At 46.8% G+C, this 20,912-nt stretch overlaps 1 protein-coding gene across 1 annotated transcript; it reads right to left on the bottom strand.

The window, feature by feature from the left end:
- Positions 1-25: 25 nt before the first annotated feature.
- Positions 26-20,423, bottom strand: DHX8 (DEAH-box helicase 8). The gene is made up of 23 exons (XM_032965386.2): positions 20,103-20,423; positions 18,105-18,190; positions 17,154-17,229; positions 16,962-17,053; positions 16,430-16,530; positions 15,928-16,293; positions 15,138-15,282; positions 14,444-14,650; positions 13,759-13,846; positions 13,473-13,570; positions 13,028-13,175; positions 12,073-12,254; positions 11,287-11,481; positions 10,402-10,587; positions 9,371-9,581; positions 8,389-8,570; positions 7,749-7,889; positions 6,579-6,734; positions 5,454-5,591; positions 4,638-4,766; positions 3,155-3,351; positions 1,735-1,914; positions 26-1,223 (listed from the first exon to the last, which is right to left on the bottom strand). The coding sequence occupies exons 1-23, from the start codon at positions 20,203-20,205 to the stop codon at positions 1,004-1,006; spliced, it is 3,627 nt and encodes a 1,208-aa protein (XP_032821277.1). The 5' UTR covers positions 20,206-20,423; the 3' UTR covers positions 26-1,003.
- Positions 20,424-20,912: the final 489 nt, after the last annotated feature.

Here is a 20,912-nt window from a genome sequence, read left to right as displayed (position 1 = left end):
AATAAACGTTAATAGAAAAGACAAATTATTTAAAAGGGAATGGTTGGTTTTTATTGTACACTTAGCCTCCGGACAGAAACACAGCAATGCTGATTGACGTTCTTCATGAAAAAGCATGTCATTCTGATATCCACACAAACGTAGATCCAAGTAAGTTAGGAGGGTTATGCCTCCATGCTCGTGTTATCATTGTCTCTTGTTGACGTGCACACACTCAAGTATTTACCACACTGGACAGGGATGGAGTATCTAACTAAACACGAGATGCAACAACCAAGAATGGACCTAAGGCCAGAGCATAACAGAGTGGGATTAATTCCTTTCTTGGACAGTTATCAAAATGTCAAATGTGTGAAAGCAGCAAGGCAGAATTCAAACTTGGAATTTTCCAACGCATGTGAGCAGTCCCCTTTGTGGTTACTTACAAGTAACATTAAAGACTGAATATTGTAATCGACTTGGCACTCAGCGACACTCCAATGAATAATTCAGTCACTTTACGCTGTATCGATGGAGGATGATATATATAAAAACAATTGTCTCACAACAAGATCAGAAATAAGCCCACGACGTAAGTATCTCGCTGTGTTCGCATTCAGGTTTGTAGTCTACACTAAACAAAAATAAACAATGTTTATAAAACAAATCACAAGGATGCCAGCCGATCCCATAAGACCGCAGAAGCTAAGCAGGTTCGAGGATGGATAGTACTTTTATGGTCAACCACCGTGCATAATAGGTGTTACATGCTGTGGGCCGACATGCTGGGCAGCAAATTACAGTACAAGATTCAATGGTGCAATGTAGTCCTATGCACTCGCGTCTACACTCACCGCCTTCACCAACCTGCACTGACTAGCGTGGTGAAGCATGATTAACGACGCCCCACACGGTGTGGGGAGGAGGCCCTCATCCAGCGGTGGATTGACCAAAAGGGCTGGACGTGCATAGGACACAAGGTGGATTTGGAACCATGAGGGGGACCAATTGAGGAGACGCAGGCTTATCGACGGCGGAAGGCGCGGGAGATTCTCCACGCGTTTGGCTCTTCGTAGCGGTTGTAGAGCGGCTCCAGGCGCTGCTGCTTCTTCTGCTTGCTGAGGCGCGTGGGGTCCGACACCTTGAAGAAGGCCGGCGCAAACTCCACAAGCCACTTGGGGTCGATGGTGGTGACCTCGCGCATATACTCCTTGGTGGTGAGCACCAGCTCGTGGTACACCACCCTGCGGGGTGGGGGGTTGTCACGCGCATGCGGTAGTGAGCGAGCGCGGCAGTACACGGGGTTTTAAATACAAATGACATGCGTCCATGGCACAAGGCCCTCTGCTGTAGGTCTTGTGTCTTTTTATTTCCCTCGCTCTTCCCCTATTTTAGCTCTGGTGTTTTTTTTCATTTGCTGTGCAATGGTAAAAGTTGCTTCAATGTGCCATGGCAATTAAGCGATAAATGCAAATATTTAGCCTCATCACCGCAGAAGCAGTCAAGCGTATACTTGCCTAAGCAGATTTCCCTACTACGAATATGGGATCAGGGCAATAACTTCCTCGAATTCACAGCATTTAATGATTTAATGACAGTCTTTCATTAATTATCGGCCAGCCTTTAAACTAAGAAGTCATGCTGTCTGCAGCACAACACTACCTCTCCAGCACACATGCCATCACAAGGTAAACTCACGTGATACATAGTAGTTACAATATTTTTCCATCGGCCGCCACTGCCCGCTACACCTACCACTCTGGTTGGCGGTTGAAGAGCGCGCTGGACGGGTGGATGTAGACCACCTGCTGGTCCACCAGCGTGCGGTAGCCTTCCTGAGGGTCCTTCTTGGCTGCGTTCCTGAAGAAGCCACTCAGTACGGCCTTTTGCACGCGTACTGTGGCCTTGGCACATGACACCACGTCCAGCTTGTGCCTTCACCACGGGTTTCAAACGACACGGAAACGATCAGCATTTACTTGTGAAGTGCATTGTGGCCCTCACATTGGGTCACCATTACAATATATTTTAGCAAATGTGACTGGCTGACAGCAGCAGAAATGTAGTAATGGACAACTGTACACAGGTTTTGTACTAATGAGGACTCATCAGCACAGTATAGTAACCAATGCTCACTGTTGCCAAGTCTGCCTCTGGGAACAATATATGTGGAGTCCCCACATCAGCACTATAGGGCCCATTAGCTTGATTAATTCCTACAATAATAAAACCTCTTAATGACGAGTAATCCCCATCATAACAGAATAATAGTGCAGGCTGGAAAATCACTCATTTTAAACAAGACACATTAGGAAAAAAAGCGGAGCCTCTGTGCATATGCAAATTACATTAGCATATTCTGGTAGATTTCACATTCTGACATAAAAACAGGAAGATAGCAATTACAATTTAACAGCCGATGATTGTAGCTAATTTAACAGATCAAGCAAAATGTTTCCGTTTTTCAACAGTGAATTTTGGATTGTTGTTTTTAAGGGCCTAATTGCTGTGACCAAGCGATGCGAATTGCATCTTCACAACTTGCCACGCGACACAACATCACACATGCATAAAGGCCAATTGCACACAGAATACATGGTTAAAATGAAATACAGAGTTCCTTCACACAAGGATCTGAAAACAACATGAGCGACACATGAGCGCACACACACAGAGCATTCAAACAACTATCAGCATGGCCTGGTGTTTACCCACAAAATACACCCATTAATAATGATGGTGGGTGCTGCCAGGACAGGTTCAGGATATCACTTTCCACAGGTGCCATATGCGGCGGTTGTGAATCAAACTCAGGTCGCTAGAACGATAACGCAGAACACACTATTGCAAAGGTAAAGATCCCCCATATAGTCTAAACATGCTGCTGGGGCAAGTGCTGTAAGCGAGCACCCATGAAGGCCGGCATGGCACATGAGGGGGTAGGTGGCCAACACCACGCCTGGCCGACATTGTCTTCCGCGTGGCGATGTTTACACACCTCACCAGGTATTAATTTGAGGCTGAGTCGACCTAGGGGAGGCCCAGGACCAGTTTAGATAATCATCACCGGTGTTAGCCGTGAGCAGCAATCGAACTCGGGTAGCGCAGCGCGCGCTAACCACTACCGCTCCCCCCACACACCAGTGCACTACTCCTCTTCCACACACCCACGCACCTGTCCATAATTCCCAGCATCTGTTTGCGCACATCCTGTGCTCGACGGAGCGTGCGCGCCTGCACAAAGTTCTCGTAGCACCATGCGTTGGAGAACTTGTTGTTCTTCCACGAGTTGTAGACGGCCAGCAGAGTGAGGTGGTCTCCCTCCGCTTGGTTGAACTTGGCCTTTTTCTGGTCGGCAAGCGCTTGCTTGTCCTGGAAACGCGGGCGCCAGGCAGCAGCGGGCACACGTCAGACAACATCAGATTGGCTGCGATTAGCTTACAAGTGAAAAAGTTATTAATATAGCCTCCATGCATTTTAAGGTCCTCCATGGCCTCACCCATGAATATCTTCTCACCTCCCATCTCTCTCGAAACCCTTGCACGCTCTCTCTCCACACCAGCAATCAAAGGCTTATGTTGGATTCCCCCAGTTAAACTTTGCTCAAGTGGGAGGTTGCTCATTCTCGTCTGCTGCCATTATGGTCTGGAACTCTCTTTCTAGAGACAGCCACGCTGATGACTCCTTAACCCCTGTTCAAGTAAAAGGTTGAAGACCTTTCCCTTTTCATCAGCCGAAGAATGTCTTCAATTACATACATACCATATGCCTTCTTTTCCCTCGATGTGCACGTGCTGTTGCTCTGCACAATTTCTCGAGATGTGATTGTATTCAAATGCTATATAAATCTGTATTGTATTGTATGACCAAATCAGTTTTTGGAAATTCTTGCTATAAATTGGGCATGTCAGAAAAAGATATGAATACACCGATATACTCACCATACACACTGCCATACAAATAATTTCAACAGAGAAGATGGATTTTGGCTTAGCAGTCATTGGAAGGATTTGATAAACCATTTCGGGTCTTAACTGATTTTTCACGCTTACGGTGGCTTTCAGACCGCATCCATCATTTTCGTCTCCCCCTTCCTCTTTTCCGAACATAGATGGACTCGTCCATCTGAATAACTGCCAAATCGCTCTGCATGGTGCTAACGTAAAAAAAAACCACGCCACTTTTTTCAAATTTTCTTGCTGTGATTTTCACACCTGATGATGATTGCTTGTGTTGTAGTCGAAACATCGTGATAATTTTATTGTTTTATATTTTTATTATTTTATTGTTTCCCTTCTACGTGACTTTACCGAAAGAACCAATAATATGAATCCCTGCAGTCATGAAAGCTTTAAATAAAAAGTTATAAATCATGTTTATTATTATCTTCACGAATATATAACCAGGCAGTGTGTTCGTGATTCGTTAATGAGTAAAACCTTCACAGTTACGGTGAAGTGAATCAGTGGCATTATTAGAGCACGCCACAGCAGCACACTTGAACATTAGCCTTTTTAATTCCTATTTACATTTCTCCATTAACCATTTCGGGCAGCCCAGGACACACAGGCTAGGCCTAGGGATATATTATTTGTCTTAGGGTGCGTCCTCCTTTAAGTGAACTGAGACGGATGCTCACGAGGGTCGGGTCATGTCACCTTGGGGCGGTAGAAGACGTTCTGTACGGACAGCATGGACACAATGGTGAGCATTTCCTCGCTGCAGCCGAGGTGTACGGACATGATGAGCATCTTGCACAGCATGGGCTCCAGGGGGAACTCTGCCATCTGCGCGGTACACAAAAACGCGCGTCACACATGCATGGGGCGGAAGCGTGGCCTCTAGGGGCCAACGACGCCACCTGGACAGGGCCCACGCAGCTCCCATGGTCCAAGGCCAGAGGCGGCCGCCACTCATTATAGCAACGCCACCCCTGACGCAGAAATAATTCACTCCCTCGTGGCTGAAAACATTTTCAATTATGTTCCACTGAACATGAAACTTAATCACGAATTAATATTAAGACGGCATAAATGCTGGAAAATTAAAAGTTTTGCAATCATTCAATGGAAATACAAATGGCCCGAAGCGGTGGCATTGTTTGTAATCTACAAAGTCCATGCCCTTATCTGCTAAGTATGTGATAATCCACTTCCCAGTGATTTAATGAATTGTCTCATCATTTAATTTATATTGTTTACCATTACTTTTCCTGCTTTGTATGATTTTCAAATTAAATGATTTGTATTAATGACAAATTATGTATTTTCACACTCACATTTAGGCTGAGTAGACCTAGGGGAGGCCAGAGCATTGCGACATGCCCACTATCGAAAGTACCATAGGGAGCCCTCAATTTCTCCTAAGCTCTCCCTCCAATGCCAGACACCACAACCACAGCCCAGCAACCAGCCGGTGAGCCGAGTCAGGGCTAGGGGGGGCGGGGTTGCGATGAACTCGTGTGCGCGGCATACCCGGCGACCCAGACGCGTGAGCAGCCCCTCGTCGTCCAGTGCCCCCAGCTGGTAGAGCTGTTCCATGGCAGTGATGAGCGTCTCCATGGGAGGGGCATCCATGAAGTCAAAGGACAGCAGGTCGTTGATGCCCATGGCCTGCACACGGGAGAGTGCGTGCAACACAGGCAGGGGTCAGTCACGGCCTCGCGCACACCCAGGGGGAGTCGGCAAGGAAGCTATAGACTAAAACTACATTAACACGTAAGCTTTCGCAAACCCATATTATTCATAAAAAAGGTTTTTAGGTTAAATCCCGTAAGTATAAATGTGTCCTAACCCTCCACCACAGCCAGTTAAGAATATGACGCGTAACCCAAAAACCTTTATTATGAATAAAACTACATTATTTTTTTATTTTACCAGGTAAGGCCCACTGAGCTATGTAGCTCTTTTTCAGAAGTGACCTGGCCACAAATGATAGCTCAACGAAGGGGCTTATCATCACGTGAAAATTTATAGCAACAAAATACTCTAAACGCGTTTCTAAATGTGGAGGGAAAAACCGGAGGACCCAGAGAAAAATCCACGTGACCACAGGGAGAACATGCAAACTACAAATATATATGTAGAACTTTTTTTATATAGGCATCAGGGTTGGGAAAGAACCCACGACCTCCTGTATACCAGGTGAACATCTCATCATCGCGGCGAAGCACCTTGCAAACCATTACTGTCACGATTAAACGCAAAGTAATCACTAATGCCGCATCAAAACTTGTGCCATTTTTCTCAGCTCGTGACAGTTTTATATTTGTTTAGGATTATGAGTAAGGAATACAAAGGTCAGCGCCAGTTATAAAACTCAACATTGTCTTTCATTGTCGCAGCTGGTATCTTAACAGCGCTGCTCATAATAATCAGCTAATGAAATTAATATTTTTCATAAGTTAAGTATAAAATCATTAAAAAATGCCCAACCATCGGGGTTTACTGTGGTAAATCTACCTAATTTGAAGAGCGATGCTTTAACATGGAGCAGTGTCAGGGTAAAAGATTCCCTTGGCCAGCTTAACACATAGTCGCCATTTCCATGGGCCCATGCCGTTCAGGGCTACCCAAATGTGGCGCACACGGAGGCCCCACCTTGAGGGACAGCACGGTGCTGGCAAGGTTGGTTCTCTGGATCTCGGGGACGTTGGTGGTGAGCATCTCGTCACGGTAGGCACGTTCCGTGTACAGGCGGTAAGTCTTGCCGGGGCCCGTGCGGCCGGCTCTGCCCGCACGCTGCTTCGCCTGGGCCTGGGCAGGTGGAAAGAAAGAGGTTGTTATCACGACAGCAAGAGGATAGTGGCGAGGATGACACAGCTTTTGCGTAACCGCAACAAAGTGCAAACAATGGTGGACAGAGCTGTTGGGTTTATTTACACGTGACTATTAAATGAATAAAATATAACACATCTGTAATAATAGGGTTTTTCCCCTTTTTTCTGGCAACAAAACTGAAAGCTTTTTACAAGGATTCATGTCTGCATTAACCACAATACCTGCAGTCAAAATGCAAACAAAAAACATACTATGATAACATATGCATTGTCCTTGAAACTGATTGGTCCACACCAAGGGACCGCTTTCTTTTGAGCCTCGACCCAATTGGTGCTCGACCAGATGACGCCAAAAGGCCAGAAAAAAGGGGAAAAACCCTATTATTACATTATTATTACATTTTGGTACTTGCAAAGGAGGTCTAATGATATAACATCTGCTCAACATGTGTATATACTCATAATAGAGGTTTTTGGGTTAGATCACGTTATTTATAAATGTGTCATAACCCTCCACCAACCGACACGGCCAAATAGTAAAACATGTGTCACGTTTACAAAGGACAAATAGTTCACTACTTTAGCCCACCGGTGTGTTGAAGAGTGAATCAACATCATTTAAAATTTGAGTACGACGTTTCGCTGGTAATTACATCCAGCATCATAGGGCAATTCGCCAGAATGGTAAAGCCCTCACTTGCTCCTGGTCTTAAATAGAGCAGCAGGGTGTGTATATACGGCTCCTTTGTAATATCACTGCTGGATGAGGACCTCTTCACACTGTGTGCGTCGAACAAGTGATTTGGCCATACTTCACCAAACTGGTCAGTGTGGGTTGGTGAAGGTGGGGAGTAGAGCCGTTGGAGCATTGTGCAGCATCATGCATTTTGCTGCACTGCTCTCTGCTGACAACGTAGATTTTCTCTCAACAGCAAATGACAAAGTGAGAGAGAAATGATGGGAGGCTGCTGCTGCTGCTGGTGATGCTCACCTGTGAGATGGGGGTGACCACCAGCTGGTCAATGCCCGTCTTAGAGTTGTAAACCTTTTGCTTGACGAAGCCAGGGTCCACCACGTAGTAGATGCCATCAATGGTCAGCGATGTCTCTGCGATGTTGGTGGCAATGACCACCTGCATCACACACAGCGAGTGGCATGTGGCAGCGTTGAGTGACATTCAGCAAAAACTGGCATGCGTCGCGGTGAGGTCGGTATGTATGTGGAACTTCTTTCACACCGTACGTAGCCAATCATGCTATTCGGAGGTGAATTCTCCCATCAGTGGCCAGGGAGCCAATATCATTCTTAAAAGAGATGCTGCCACACCGCCTTCAAAATATTATTTAAAAAATCCGAAAATCAGCAGTGTTTAATTTTTTTAAAAAAATTATCTTAATCAGTGTTTGACATTTTGTTTCCTCCATGTGTATAGAGCTTCTTCAAGAACTGAAGAGACTCTTCAGGGACTCAAGACGCACCCAGCAAGGTGGAGTGAAACTTCATTGGTAAAGAACACATGGCACTTCCTGAAAAAATACAGAAGGGGGCGCGCGCAGCAGTGAAAAACCTAAGCAGAAGATTGTGGGGTTATGAGCGAACAGCTTTAGCCTGGGCAGGAGCAGGGCACACACCTTCCGGCTGCCCGGGGGCGCAGGGTCGAAGATTCGTGTCTGCATCTCGCTGGGCAGCGCAGAGTAGACGGGCAGGATGATGAGCTCCGGCACCTCGGGGCCCAGCGACTTCATGCGCTCATAGAGGATCTCGCAAGCAGTGTCAATCTCCTCCTGACCCGTAAGGAACAGCAGGATGTCGCCTGCACAGTGCCACACCACGCACAGCGGTTTGACAAGTCCCGTTCAAGCGACACACAAGCCTTAAGCGAACATCAGCGAAAACCGACAGAGACGGGCAACTCCATCCGGGTCATTAAGCAAAAGGCAAGGCATTTCCATAACGTGATGCGCCAAGGACACCCAACTTCAAGAACCCTATTTATAATAACGTTATTTGCCTTCCAGAAAATGTTGTATTTAAGACATAAGGAACATTTTGTTTCTAACGACAGATGGTTACATGGTTTGTAATTAAACAAAGGCCTTTAGAGAAGATAAATCTAGGTTATTTTTTATATAATTCAGACAAACATCAACACGCAGTGGAGTGTCTTAACATATTATTTTAACAAGTTCTGTAAAATGATAACAACCTCATCAGACAAAAAACTGCAGGTAGGCTGGAAACATATAAAATTAATTCTAAACAAGAGCATAAGGTACTACTTTGACCATAACCTCAATTCTCCCAGCATGCCTTGCCATAGTATTTGAGGCACAAGGCAGCAGCAGTAAGGAATGATGGCTATGCTATAATGACGATTCCTAACCAGGACGAAACCGGTATTCAGTTGTCTCAATGTCCTGCTGCTGCGGAAGTAATATGGATACAATTTTGAATCTTGGCGGTCTAAACAAAAGAGGCCGTTGCGCATTATACACGCAGAATGGTGATATCACGTGACCTGTATGAAAGTCACTTGTGGCGTCGATGATTACTCTACCTATGCCAACGTGCACACGTGCAGTGCGGCCGGGCGTGAGCGCACGAGTGAGGCACCTGGCGGCTCGGTGAGGTGAATCTGCATGACGGTGATGAGCGACGCGTCCAGGTAGTCCGTCTCGGGCTCCTTGGTGTAGAGGATCTCCACGGGGTAGGTGCGCCCGGGGATGGTGAAGATGGGTGCCTCGTAGAAGTACTGCGAGAACTTGACGGCGTCCAGCGTGGCCGACGTCACAATCAGCTTCATGTCCAGACGCCGCTTTATGGTCTGACGGGTGGAGTGGGACACAACAAGTTAGCGTTCGCCCAGAAGCAACTCATTATGTTTCCTTTCTGATCTTTATTTACAACCGTTGTACTTTCCTAAATTGCTCTATGTAATATCGACGATTACTTGCAATATTATTCACCGGTAGGCAGCGAGTGATAAAGACTTAATACGAAAATATTTGTTCATGTTTACGATTACACTTGCTTACCCAGAAAAGCCTCATCAAGTCCCAAAACTGCCGTTTAGGAGGTTGTTAATACATTTGGTAGAAGGGAGCAATGTTACTATGCGTAATCCAAAGTCGTATTAACATTTTCAGCAATTAGATGTTTGGCCAATACCAGTTACATTCTATGCTGTTTTTAGCGATGTAAGGTAAATGAGAGAACCCAGAAAAAAACCATGCAGAACAAGGGGAGACCATACAAACTCCATAACGGCACCCGAGTCGGACATCGAACCCAAGACCTTCTTGCAAGTGTTACCATATTGAAATATCAACATAATATATCAACATATATTTCAACAAAGATGCAGATGCACTTTTGTGGCCGTCTGGAACGCTCTTCCTTCTGATATGAGGAAGATGCTGGAGCTATCCACTTTTAAATAATTGAGACTGAAAACTAATTTCTTTAGAACTGCTTTTTTCTGTTTAGTTTGTTGTATTTCCCCGCACCGCCGATTAGCACGGTTGGCTACGTACGGTGCGATAGAAGTTCAACATGCGTACGTATACCAACAATAACTACTCTGGCGATACTTAACCGGCAAAGCAACCTTCTTGTGCAGGCTATGACCGCCTTGAGCAGCCTACCTTCTTGAGGAGACCGAAGAGCACGTCGGTGTGGATGGTGCGCTCGTGGGCCTCGTCCAACATCACGACGGAGTACTGCATGAGCTCCGAGTCGATGAGACACTCCCTGAGCAACATGCCGTCCGTCATGTACTTGATCTTCGTCTCGGGACTGGTGCAGTCCTCAAAACGGATCGTGTACCCAACCTGCCAGCGTAACACGCACAAGCACATTTTTTACATTTCTGAAGGGCTCGCACAGATCCATACCACCGTGGCAATGAGCCCAGGTACATATGCTTTGAGATCCAATCCATTGCTGTTATTGCCATCTCCTGCCCAGTTTAACACGTACGGTTTCGCGACCAATATGATCCATGAAGGTTTTTTTTGGGTTAGATCGCATGAATATAAATGTGATGATGTAATTATTGTCCAAACGTTGTAGTCGAGTTGTAAATGTTGTGGTTAATACTCCAACACACCGGTGTGTTGTACTCGTAACAAATTGGCATGTTTTGTTGACGTGACAAAACCTTCCTAATTGTCTTCATTCGGAGGTCAATTTCATTTGAGCTCGGATGGGATCACTTGAGCTTGGATGAGCATGGATTCTGAGATCCGACAGCTATCTTATTCGTTTAATTTTACCATGTAAGGCCCACTGAGCTACATAGCTCTTTTTCAGAACCAATCTGGCCATCACAAATGATAGCTCAACGAATTGGCTTATCATGTGGACATTTATAGCAGCCAAAAACTCTAATCAAGATGATGACATGGACAAATTTTGGTTCACCGTAAGGGGGATGAGAATCTATGGAGTCAAACCGATGCTGCTACTCCCCCTTGCGGGCAGTTGTCCACAGCGGGGAAAAGGCTGTGACGGACGAGAGACGCACACACCTCTTGCCCGAGGCAGCAGCCGAACTCCTCGGAGACGCGCTTCGCCACGGACATGGCGGCCACACGACGGGGCTGCGTGCAGCCGATCTTCCCGCGCGTCGTGTAGCCCGCCTCCGCCAGGTACTGCGTGATCTGCGTTGTCTTGCCCGAGCCCGTCTCGCCGATCACGATCAGGATCTGGTTGTCGTTCACGGCCTAGCGTGGGGGAAAAATGGAACAAAGAGAGTGCGCGAGCGTGGCGGACGGCCGTGTGTCTTGGCGGAACGGTGCAATACGAGACGCACGTTTGCCACACGTGGGAGATGCTCCCATTGATAAATCCCTCCTCAAAACCACCGTCACCATGTGGACATGTACAGCTCTTTTGTCAATCTGCTGCTGGATGACAGCCTTCCCCATGCAGTGCAGATTGTTGGAGTTGTTCGACCATGCTTGGCAACGCTGAGGTGGCGAATGTTTGCAGCGTGGACGTGGAAGCATAGAAGTACAGAACAAAAATTTATCTTGCTGCATGGCTATCTAATCATTACCACATAGCTCTGCAGTCCTATGACAATCTGTTCGTGCATGCTCAACGACGCTTAGCTTCCAAGACCAGGCGCATTCCAGATACCAAGCCGTCAAAACCAACTTGGACATAAAGGTTACACCACAAACACCGCATGCAATAAACTGTTGCACCTTGCATCGATGAGCACAGTTGGCTATGTTAAATACATACATCTAAAGTAGCAAAGGCAATGCAGCTTCGTCTGTATTCTCAACTTCTCCACAGCAACACCTCACCTGCACCAACTGCTCCTTCAGCTTGTAGATGGGCAGGCTTTCTCGCTGCTCGATGATGGACATGGCCGTCTTCTTACCATACGAGGCCTTGTTGCCGCCAAATGCGTGCTTCTTCCACTCCGGCATGTCGGGCGGCATCAGGCCCAGGCCTCGCATGTTTGCTGCAATCTGGCGACCCTCGGCTGCACACGGTAACACATGCGGCACTCCATTCAGTACAGCGGTTCAGCACAACACGCGATGCCACGATGTGTTAGGCCACAGCATGTGTGCAGTCCTTTTGTCAACCCCACCACTGGATGAGAGCCTCAACACCACCAGCACAAGGCCACCAATGGAGATTAGCACCACCATAATGACATATGCCGACTTTTGAGTTTGACTTTTGCCTTGATGTGATATTACTTGTATCAGCGATGGTTGGCGAGCTCTGAAGACGTGAATTTCCTTTGTACAGTATTCCCTCATTATTTGTGGAGGGATACGTTCAATACAAATATATTAAATACATAAATAAGCTATTAAATACATGAAAATTATTACAACATATCTCTATCTCATCACTTTCTCACATCACTTCACCTCATCACTTTCTTTCTCTATCTCAATACAGTCGTGCAGAGTTCCAGAAGCGATTCACGGACAGCCAAAGTCACGGAAAACAAGTCCATGAATAACCAGGGAATACTGTACATGTACAGCCATTTTGTCAATCCCCTGCTGGATGAGAGACTGTGCACCCGCTGTTGGTCAGTGGTTACTTTACTACTGGTCAGGAGAGATTAAGGTTTGGTGCATAGACGTCAGAGCATTGCACAGAATAAAAATGGCATTTTCCCGCACCACCCTCTGCTGTCGATCACGTATCATAATAGTTAACTATAGTTATAATTGACCCCGAGTGTGGAGTAGGTGCTCGTGTATGTGTGCGCGTGGCAGGAGGGAGGGGCTTTGCCGTCAGGAAGAGGATCGATCCAGTGCATGTTGAGGCCCGTTGGGATGGAATCCATTTCAGCCTCGCGTGCCGCCTGCTTCATCTCGCGCCGCTCCTTGGCCAGAGCGCTCTGCATCATGGCGGCCTGCGACAGCGAGCCGTCCGGGTTCTGGGAAACAACGGGGAACAACGTGGGTGACAAGGACGGCGAGGTTTCGTCATCTCGGCGTTGAGACCAGAGTCTTGAGTTGAGACTGAGTTTCTGGATCAAAGTATTGAGTTGAGACTGCTTCCGATTTTAAAATTATCGCTTCCAGGGTGCCGCACAGAAAAAAGGAGACTTTCAGTGAATTGAGTGAAGGTATTAGCAGTGAAAAAAAAACTGAAAAAATAATTACTTAAAATTGTGAAAATTCAAAGACTCGTAGGGGCGCAGAAATTGTAAGCAGCACAAGCTGGAGCTGACCTTGACGATCTTGACGGGGCTGAGGTCAGTGCTGTGCTTAGTGTGGCCTCGCAGGAATGGAGGCTCCTCCTCCACCAGTTCAATCTCCACGTCCTCATCTGACAACACAGCGCCACCCATAGATCTTACCATCTCCCACCACAAAACCACACCCTACAGCACCACCTCCCACCACAACGCCAACCGCACAACACACCGTTCCACCATCAGCAACCTGCTTGTTACTCAGGCGCAACGTCTTTCACACAGTTCCAAAAAGGATGTCGATCGCGAATGATCTTCACACCTTCATCGTCGTCTATCTTGGGTAAGACTCCAGTCTCCTCATCGAAATCTGGGTATTCTTCTTTTGGAAGGACATTTGCTGCAATCATCTGTGAAGACGACAAAAATAAAAGAAATCGGAATCAAGACAAAGTTTAGTGTTTTGACTCTAAACAGAAAAAAATAAACCTAAAACCTGCAACTGTTCTCAAAAACCTAATAGCATCATCACACGTAGTACACTGAAGGAAAAAAAAGACTTTTCAAAAAGGAGCGCACTGCAACAAAACCATTAACATAACCTGAACGTCAGCTCCGGACCTTGGGACAGCGGTGGAGGGATGTTACCTACCTCACCTGACAAAGGAGGTCGTGGGTCCGATACAACCCTGATGCCTGTATATTTGGAGTTTACATGTCTCTCTCTCTCTCTCCCATGGTCGTGTGGCTTTTTCTCCAGGTCCTCCGGTTTTTCCCTCCACATTTAAAAACACGCGCTTGGAGTATTTGGCTGCTATAAATTTTCACGTGATAATCCACTTCGTTGAGCAATCATATGTGGCCAAGTCGCTTCAGAAAAAGAGCTACATAGCTCAGTGGGCCTTAGCTGGTAAATCAAGAACAGCCGAGTTTATAGTTCAGTTCAGATTTCGTAGCTCTCTGCCATGTGCCGTGTTGCTATCCCAGCTCCTGGGCCCGCTTCCCACCTGCTTGATCTCCCACTTCTCGGGGTCAGAGATCTTCGTGAGACGCTTGCGCTCCAGCAGGTCGTCCTCCACCTCGGGCGCGCTCACGAGCGGCATGTGCGATGGGCGGTCGGGGTTTCTTGCGGCCGCCGCTTCCTCGCCGGCGTCAGCCACCAGCAGGCGCCGCCGCGTCGGGTTCAGGTCCTCGCCCGTCTCCTGCTCCACGTCCTACGCTTGCCGAAACAAAAGCGGCCTTCAAACTTCGGTAGCACGGCACGCTACGAACTCGGCATCGATGCATATCGATTCTTGTAGCCAAGATGCATTGATCGAATCGTGAGCATAATAAAATGTCATTTTGCGATTTACACGAATTATAGGATTAGGCAGGTTTCAATTCAAAATATTTACACACCTAGCATACCACATCCTGTAAATATCGCACTATGGCTGTGGACACTAGTCACTTACGTCCTCCAGTCTATTAGAAACCTTGAAAAAATCAAGTAAGAAATTAAATCTTACATTTAGGCTAATGGAAGCAATGAGAGAACATGAGATAAAAAAGAACTGAAACAAAAAAAATATTCAGCTCAGAGGTGGGGGAGAGGAGAGTGAACCTTACATGCCTACTTATGTCAACAGAATCTTTAAGCTATGTCAATGTCTGAATCTTGTGTTGGAGCCAAAGCTCTGGGAGCACAGGTCCACAAACCTTCATGCTCAAGCTTGTCTTGGTTCCAGTGAAGGAGAGCACCTTGACCTTGACCTTCTGACCTTTGGTGACAACATCAGCCACGCTGGCGACGCGGCCCTCTCGTCGGATCTCAGAGATGTGAACCAACCCCTCCCAGCGTTTCCTACAGATGCAGGGATCACCATCAGTCATATATACATTTACTACCAATGGGTCAACAGAGCTCAATTACCACTCCAGCAGGAATACAACACTCTGGATCAGTGTTCTCATTTATATATGACGAAAAATAGATGATGCATGCTAGCAATGCGGCATTAGTTTATCATGTTATCTCGAATTGACTTAATTAGCTCTGGCCGCTCAGGAAGATTCAATTCGTGTTGCACATCTGTAATCCAGAACTTTAGAGGCAAGATGTAGTGGCCCATGCATGTGTGTGAAATTGACAGCGTCACAAAGCTGAAACATGGCCAGTAGATAGCAGCCGAGCAAATGGAATGTGAGCTTCAAGAGTGGGTTGTAGTGGTTAAATAACCCTCACAACACAAAAGCGTGGGGAGGCTCTCATCAAGCAGTGAATTGACAAAAAGGACTGTGCATGTGTGTACTTTGGTTATCTCCCACATGCCAAAAACGCCTTAAAAGTAATAATTGGCCAAGTAACCCAATGCAGCAACACCATAAAAGAGAATATTGAGACTCAGCATGAGGCTTTATTGTTTAAATAAATTCCACTATTATCGATGAGCCGAATTATTTATCTCGGTCGTGTTCAGTGTTGTGAGCGTGCGCGTGCGCTGCGTACCGGAGTCCCTCGAGCTGCACGAAGCAGCCGAACTGCATGATGCTCGACACCTTTCCGCTGTAGATGTCGCCCACGTTAGGCTCCTCGGGCGGAGGTTTGTCCACGTGGCGGTCGGGCCAGCGCTCCGCCTGCGACTGCTTCTCTTGCTCGGGGCTATTTGACCGCGTGCGCTCACGGTGCCTCCGGCGCTCGTGGCGTGACGAACGGGGTCGGTCGTGGGAGGGCGAGCGGGAGCGTGAATGGCGCCGCATACGGGAACGTGAGCGGGAGCGAGAGCGGGAGCGATGGCGCCGCCTTCGGTGGCGGTCCTCGTGCCGGAAATCCCGGTCGCGGCTGTCGCTTCTCTTGCTGCCGCTTGCCTCTGAACTAGAGCCATCGGCACGGATTCACAAAAACAAGGGGTTGTTCGTCACGGCCGATTGCTCTGGGACAAGATGAAAGTTAGCTACAAGCAATTATGTTAGCGTGTGTGTGTGTGTGCACGGCTGGGTCGCTAACACACCCGTGCTTGGCTTCCTGCCCCGTGAGTTTCGGGATCAGAGCCTCCAACTCCGCCATGGCATCCACGGCCACTTTGATGTCTTCAGCCTTGAGCATGGTTTGCTGTGGACACATACACACACACACTGTAGCTGGTGACGGGAGTCAAATTTTCCCATTGAAAGCATTCAAAACTGCCTGTCAAGCATTCTTATTTCAGTTATCAGCAATTATATTGGAGCCATTACAAGTACTAAAAGATTCAGAAACTAAAAATACTGGCATATTCCAATTATTGACACAAAAAATAATATGTTGGACTTAACAAGACCATCATTCATGACTGTGTCTTTATCTCTAGAAAGATAAACATGTTCTCTTTATCTACGCAGCATCTTGAGATGCAATCGCATCTAGACACGTTGAGTTTGTTGTGCTTCCCCCGCACCTCCGATTATCACGGTTGGCTATGTACGGTGCGAAAGAAGTTCAACAGACACACGTACATCCACAAAATATTGTACACACATCACAAAGCAGCTGCTGGTGCTTACCCGTGCAGCATCATCATCCGCCCTACAGAGGGCAGGGAAAAGCTCTTTCATCTTCTCCTGTTTCGTCTTGGTTGACGACGATGAAGCCTCAGCTAAAGAACAAGAGAGGCAAGGCTCATCAGCAAATTACTTCCGACAGAGTAATAACGAGGAAATACTGTAACAGAAAAACGAGTCAAAACCAAAATATACCCGAGTTATCGCTGGATGTCTTGGGAGCAGGTTTCATGGTCTGGATGAGACGCAGCAAGTTGTTAATAAGCGGGTCCTGTGGAAAACAAACGCAGCAAATTTAATGTCAAACACGAGTTTGTGGTTTAAAGCTTTCGTGACAGCAGGAATTCATACTCTTTGGGTCTTTCGGTAAAGTCACGTACATAGAAAACTAATAGATCATGACGATTCGATCGCAACACAGGCAATCGTCTTCAGGTGAGAGAAAGAAAGCTACTGAAACAAGGTCTTATATAGGCCTGAGATGGGAGTCCCCTCAGGGTAAGAGGGCAGGGCTAGAGATGGCCTCCCTGAGGCTGTGGAAGTGGCCATTATATTGTTTTAACGCTGTGGGCTCACATGAAATTGATTTTTCCAAGACGAAGGTACTATGCAAACCCACTGGCTATCATTAAAGATTTGTCCATGAAGCCATCCAGATATTTCAACAAAGACACAACTTCAACCGAGAAGATGGGTACAAATTGAGCAATCATTGGAAGGGCAAGATTAACCAGGTAAAGTCTTAACCTGCTGTGATGTTTCCATCCTTCCTGCCGATGTTAGCTGACTCTCCGAATTGCATTACTAGGTTGGATGTCTTTGTATTTGACAGGCTGATGCATCATTGACATGCTAATCTCTCACAATACAGTGGCCACTTCCACAGCCTCAGGAAGACCATCTGTAGCCCCGCCCTCTTACCCTGAGGCTGCACCCATCTCAGGCCTATATAAGACCTTGTTTCAGTAGCTTTACTCTCTCTCACCTGAAGACGATTGCCTGTGTTGCGATTGAAACGTTGTGATCTATTAGTTTTCTATCTACGTAACTTTACTACAAGACCCAAAAAGTATGAGTTTGTGGCTCAAGCTTTACTCCGCACCATACTGCAAAATGAGCTTCAAGCTTGATTCTTGGAGTACTCACTGAAAATTCCGCTCCATTTTGCTCCAGGACTTTTTTGAACTTTTCAAAAGTGTTGTTCTTCTCTGACAAACTGATGACAAATTCGGCTGCGAACAGACACAGAGTTGTATGTAAGTAAAAAAAGTCACGCGACTTTTGCGGAAGGTTTAGTACTAGTGCTATGTTATGGTCAGACAGGACAGTGTTTGTGATAGGGTAAGTCATTTTTGTGTGGTAGCGAGGCATTAGTTGGGATGTATTGTACACTCGCTCCAATCTTTGTTTCACCGATTCTACGTGATTTCCACCCTTGTTATTGTACTAAAGGATGCCGAGTCGCTCTAAGTTTATTCAGTGTGCGTACACTTAAATTTTCAGTTTCACTTCAACACAAATATGACATCTCCTGCACTGCGGCACTCATTCCCAAAGCTTGCCCCCTACTCCGAATCGCCAGCAGCACGCTCGCCACGAACAGTCGCTCAAACGTTAATGATTCGCCATATAGGCGTCCGTATGACTTACGTCCTCAACAAGTGGACAGGTAGATGGATGCATGCGGCAATGTGTGAACATTTGCGTCGTGCCATTGTGCATGAGGGTACCGAAGATTTGCCATCTAGGCATCCGTCTGATTGATGGTTAAATGCACGCGGCAATATATGAACGTGCCGTTGTGCGTGTTGCGTTACATTATCACACACAAAATGCACAAAATACACAAAAGACATCTATACACACAAAAACATTCGTGGTTAAAACATCGTTCTCACATTCGATTCATTTAAACCTTCCATGTGAGCAGCATCAAGCAATGTACAGCCTAAACATCACCCCAGTGTTCCGGAAAACAGATTTCAATGGGTAAACCGTGTATATCCGAAACTCGCGTTGTTAATATTATTATGCGTCAGTATCAAGTTGTTGTTGTTGTACGTCTCGCAGATACCACGTTATACTTGACTAAGTATTTATGTGCTCGTGCCATGTAAAGGTGTTAGCGGCTGTGGTCATGATGAGCTAGTGCAATGTAGAGGAACGAGTTTGGCATAGAGTATAACGTTGTGAATGTAGAGGAGTTAGCGGCGATAAGTTGGTGTCATTACACCAACTTTAGAGCAATTGGCTGAAATACATTTGCACTTGATAAGCCACTTCATTAGGCTACCATTTGTGATAGCCAGGTCGCTTCTGGAAAAAAATCTCTATCACTCAGTGGGCCTTACCTGGTAAAATAAAAAAAAACTAAGTTTAGTTTAGTAGAGGAGTAGGTACTCTACAGGGGAGTTGGTGAACGTACTAATAGCTCAGTGGGCTTTACCTGGTAAGATAAAAAAAAAGTTTACTTTTATTTGTATATTTTAAAAGTTATGTTTACCTTTCCCATACATAGCACCCCTATCGTGTTTTTGTATTGTTTGTTGTAACGTTCTGAGTCGCCCCTACTGGACGTCTGTGAAAAAGAGCTTAATAGCTCACCGTATTCCGCCTTTAGTATAAATAAATATTGTGATTCTGGCGTCGGTGTAGAAGAGCCCATGTAGAGGCGTTCGTATAGGGTAGCTGATGTAGAGGAGTCAGTGTAGAGTAGTTAGTATAGAGTAGTTGGTGAAGAGGCGTCAGTGTAGAGTAGTTAGTACAGAGTAGTTGGTGTAGAGGAGCCAGTGTAGAGTAGTTAGTAGAGAGTAGTTGGTGTAGAGGAGTCAGTGTAGAGTAGTTAGTAGAGAGTAGTTGGTGTAGAGGAGTTAGTGTAGAGGAGTTAGTGTAGACGAGTCAGTGTAGAGTAGTTAGTAGAGAGTAGTTGGTGTAGAGGAGCCAGTGTAGAGTAGTTAGTAGAGAGTAGTTGGTGTAGAGGAGTCAGTGTAGTTAGTATAGAGTAGTTGGTGTAGAGGAGTCAGTGTAGAGTAGTTCGTAGAGAGTAGTTTGTGTAGAGGAGTTAGTATACTAGTATAGTGTAGTTAGTGTAGGATAGTTGGTGGACAGGAGTTGGTGTTGGGCCTCCCAGGCCGCGCACGTTACCCAAGTCCTTGTCGTTAATTCCCAGGTGATTGTCCAGCTCCGTGCAGACCTTGGACACCAGGGACAGCTGCTCCAGGCGCCGGATCTCGGCCGGGTCCGCCATCTCTCCCGCCCCTGTTGCAGGGGGGAGACAAAGGCGGACGGGAATCGGGGGGGAGAGGAGGAGAGAGGCGAAGAGCGGCGACGGGTCAGGCTGAAGCAGCCTCCACAGGCCCCAAGTCAGCGCCGATGTAGGCCAAGGCTTTGGTGACCCCCCCACCACCCCCACGCCTGACGTCACCCAACACAACAACTACGGCGGCCCCTGCGCTGCTACTGCGGCTGCAAAAGCGATTGTGAATGGAGCGATTCCTCTTAAATCCCTCCTACCCCCCTCCTATCTCCCCTCCAACCCCACTTCCTACCCCCCCTACCCCTCTTCCTACCCCCCTCCTACCCCTTCTCCTACCCCCCTCCTACCCCTCTTCCTACCCCTCTTCCTACCCCCCCTCCTACCCCCCTACCCCTTCCTACCCACCCTACCCCCTCTCCTACCCCCTCTACCCCCCTTCTACTACCCCCCCTCCTACTACCCCCCTCCTGCTACCCCTTCACTGCCGGGTCCAACTCCACCAATGGGGTACGGCAACCAAACGCAACAAGAAAGAGCCATTCATTCCGAATTCGGTCATAAATACTGCTAAATAAACACTCAATATTTGTAGAGCCGCAATGCGCTCGGTCCTTAAAAAGAGCCGCAGGTTGCCGACAACCTCAACTCGACGAGCTGCCGTCAAGAGGAATAAGTAATATTTAATTTTTTTTTTAAAC

The sequence above is a fragment of the Petromyzon marinus genome, chromosome 34 (genome assembly GCF_048934315.1).
Source record: "Petromyzon marinus isolate PM22_M1 ecotype Great Lakes invasive population chromosome 34, UKy_Petmar_22M1.pri1.0, whole genome shotgun sequence".
Lineage (NCBI taxonomy): Eukaryota > Metazoa > Chordata > Hyperoartia > Petromyzontiformes > Petromyzontidae > Petromyzon > Petromyzon marinus.
The sequence above is the reverse complement of the archived record's forward strand: the minus strand, read 5'-3'. Positions and strand labels throughout refer to the sequence as shown.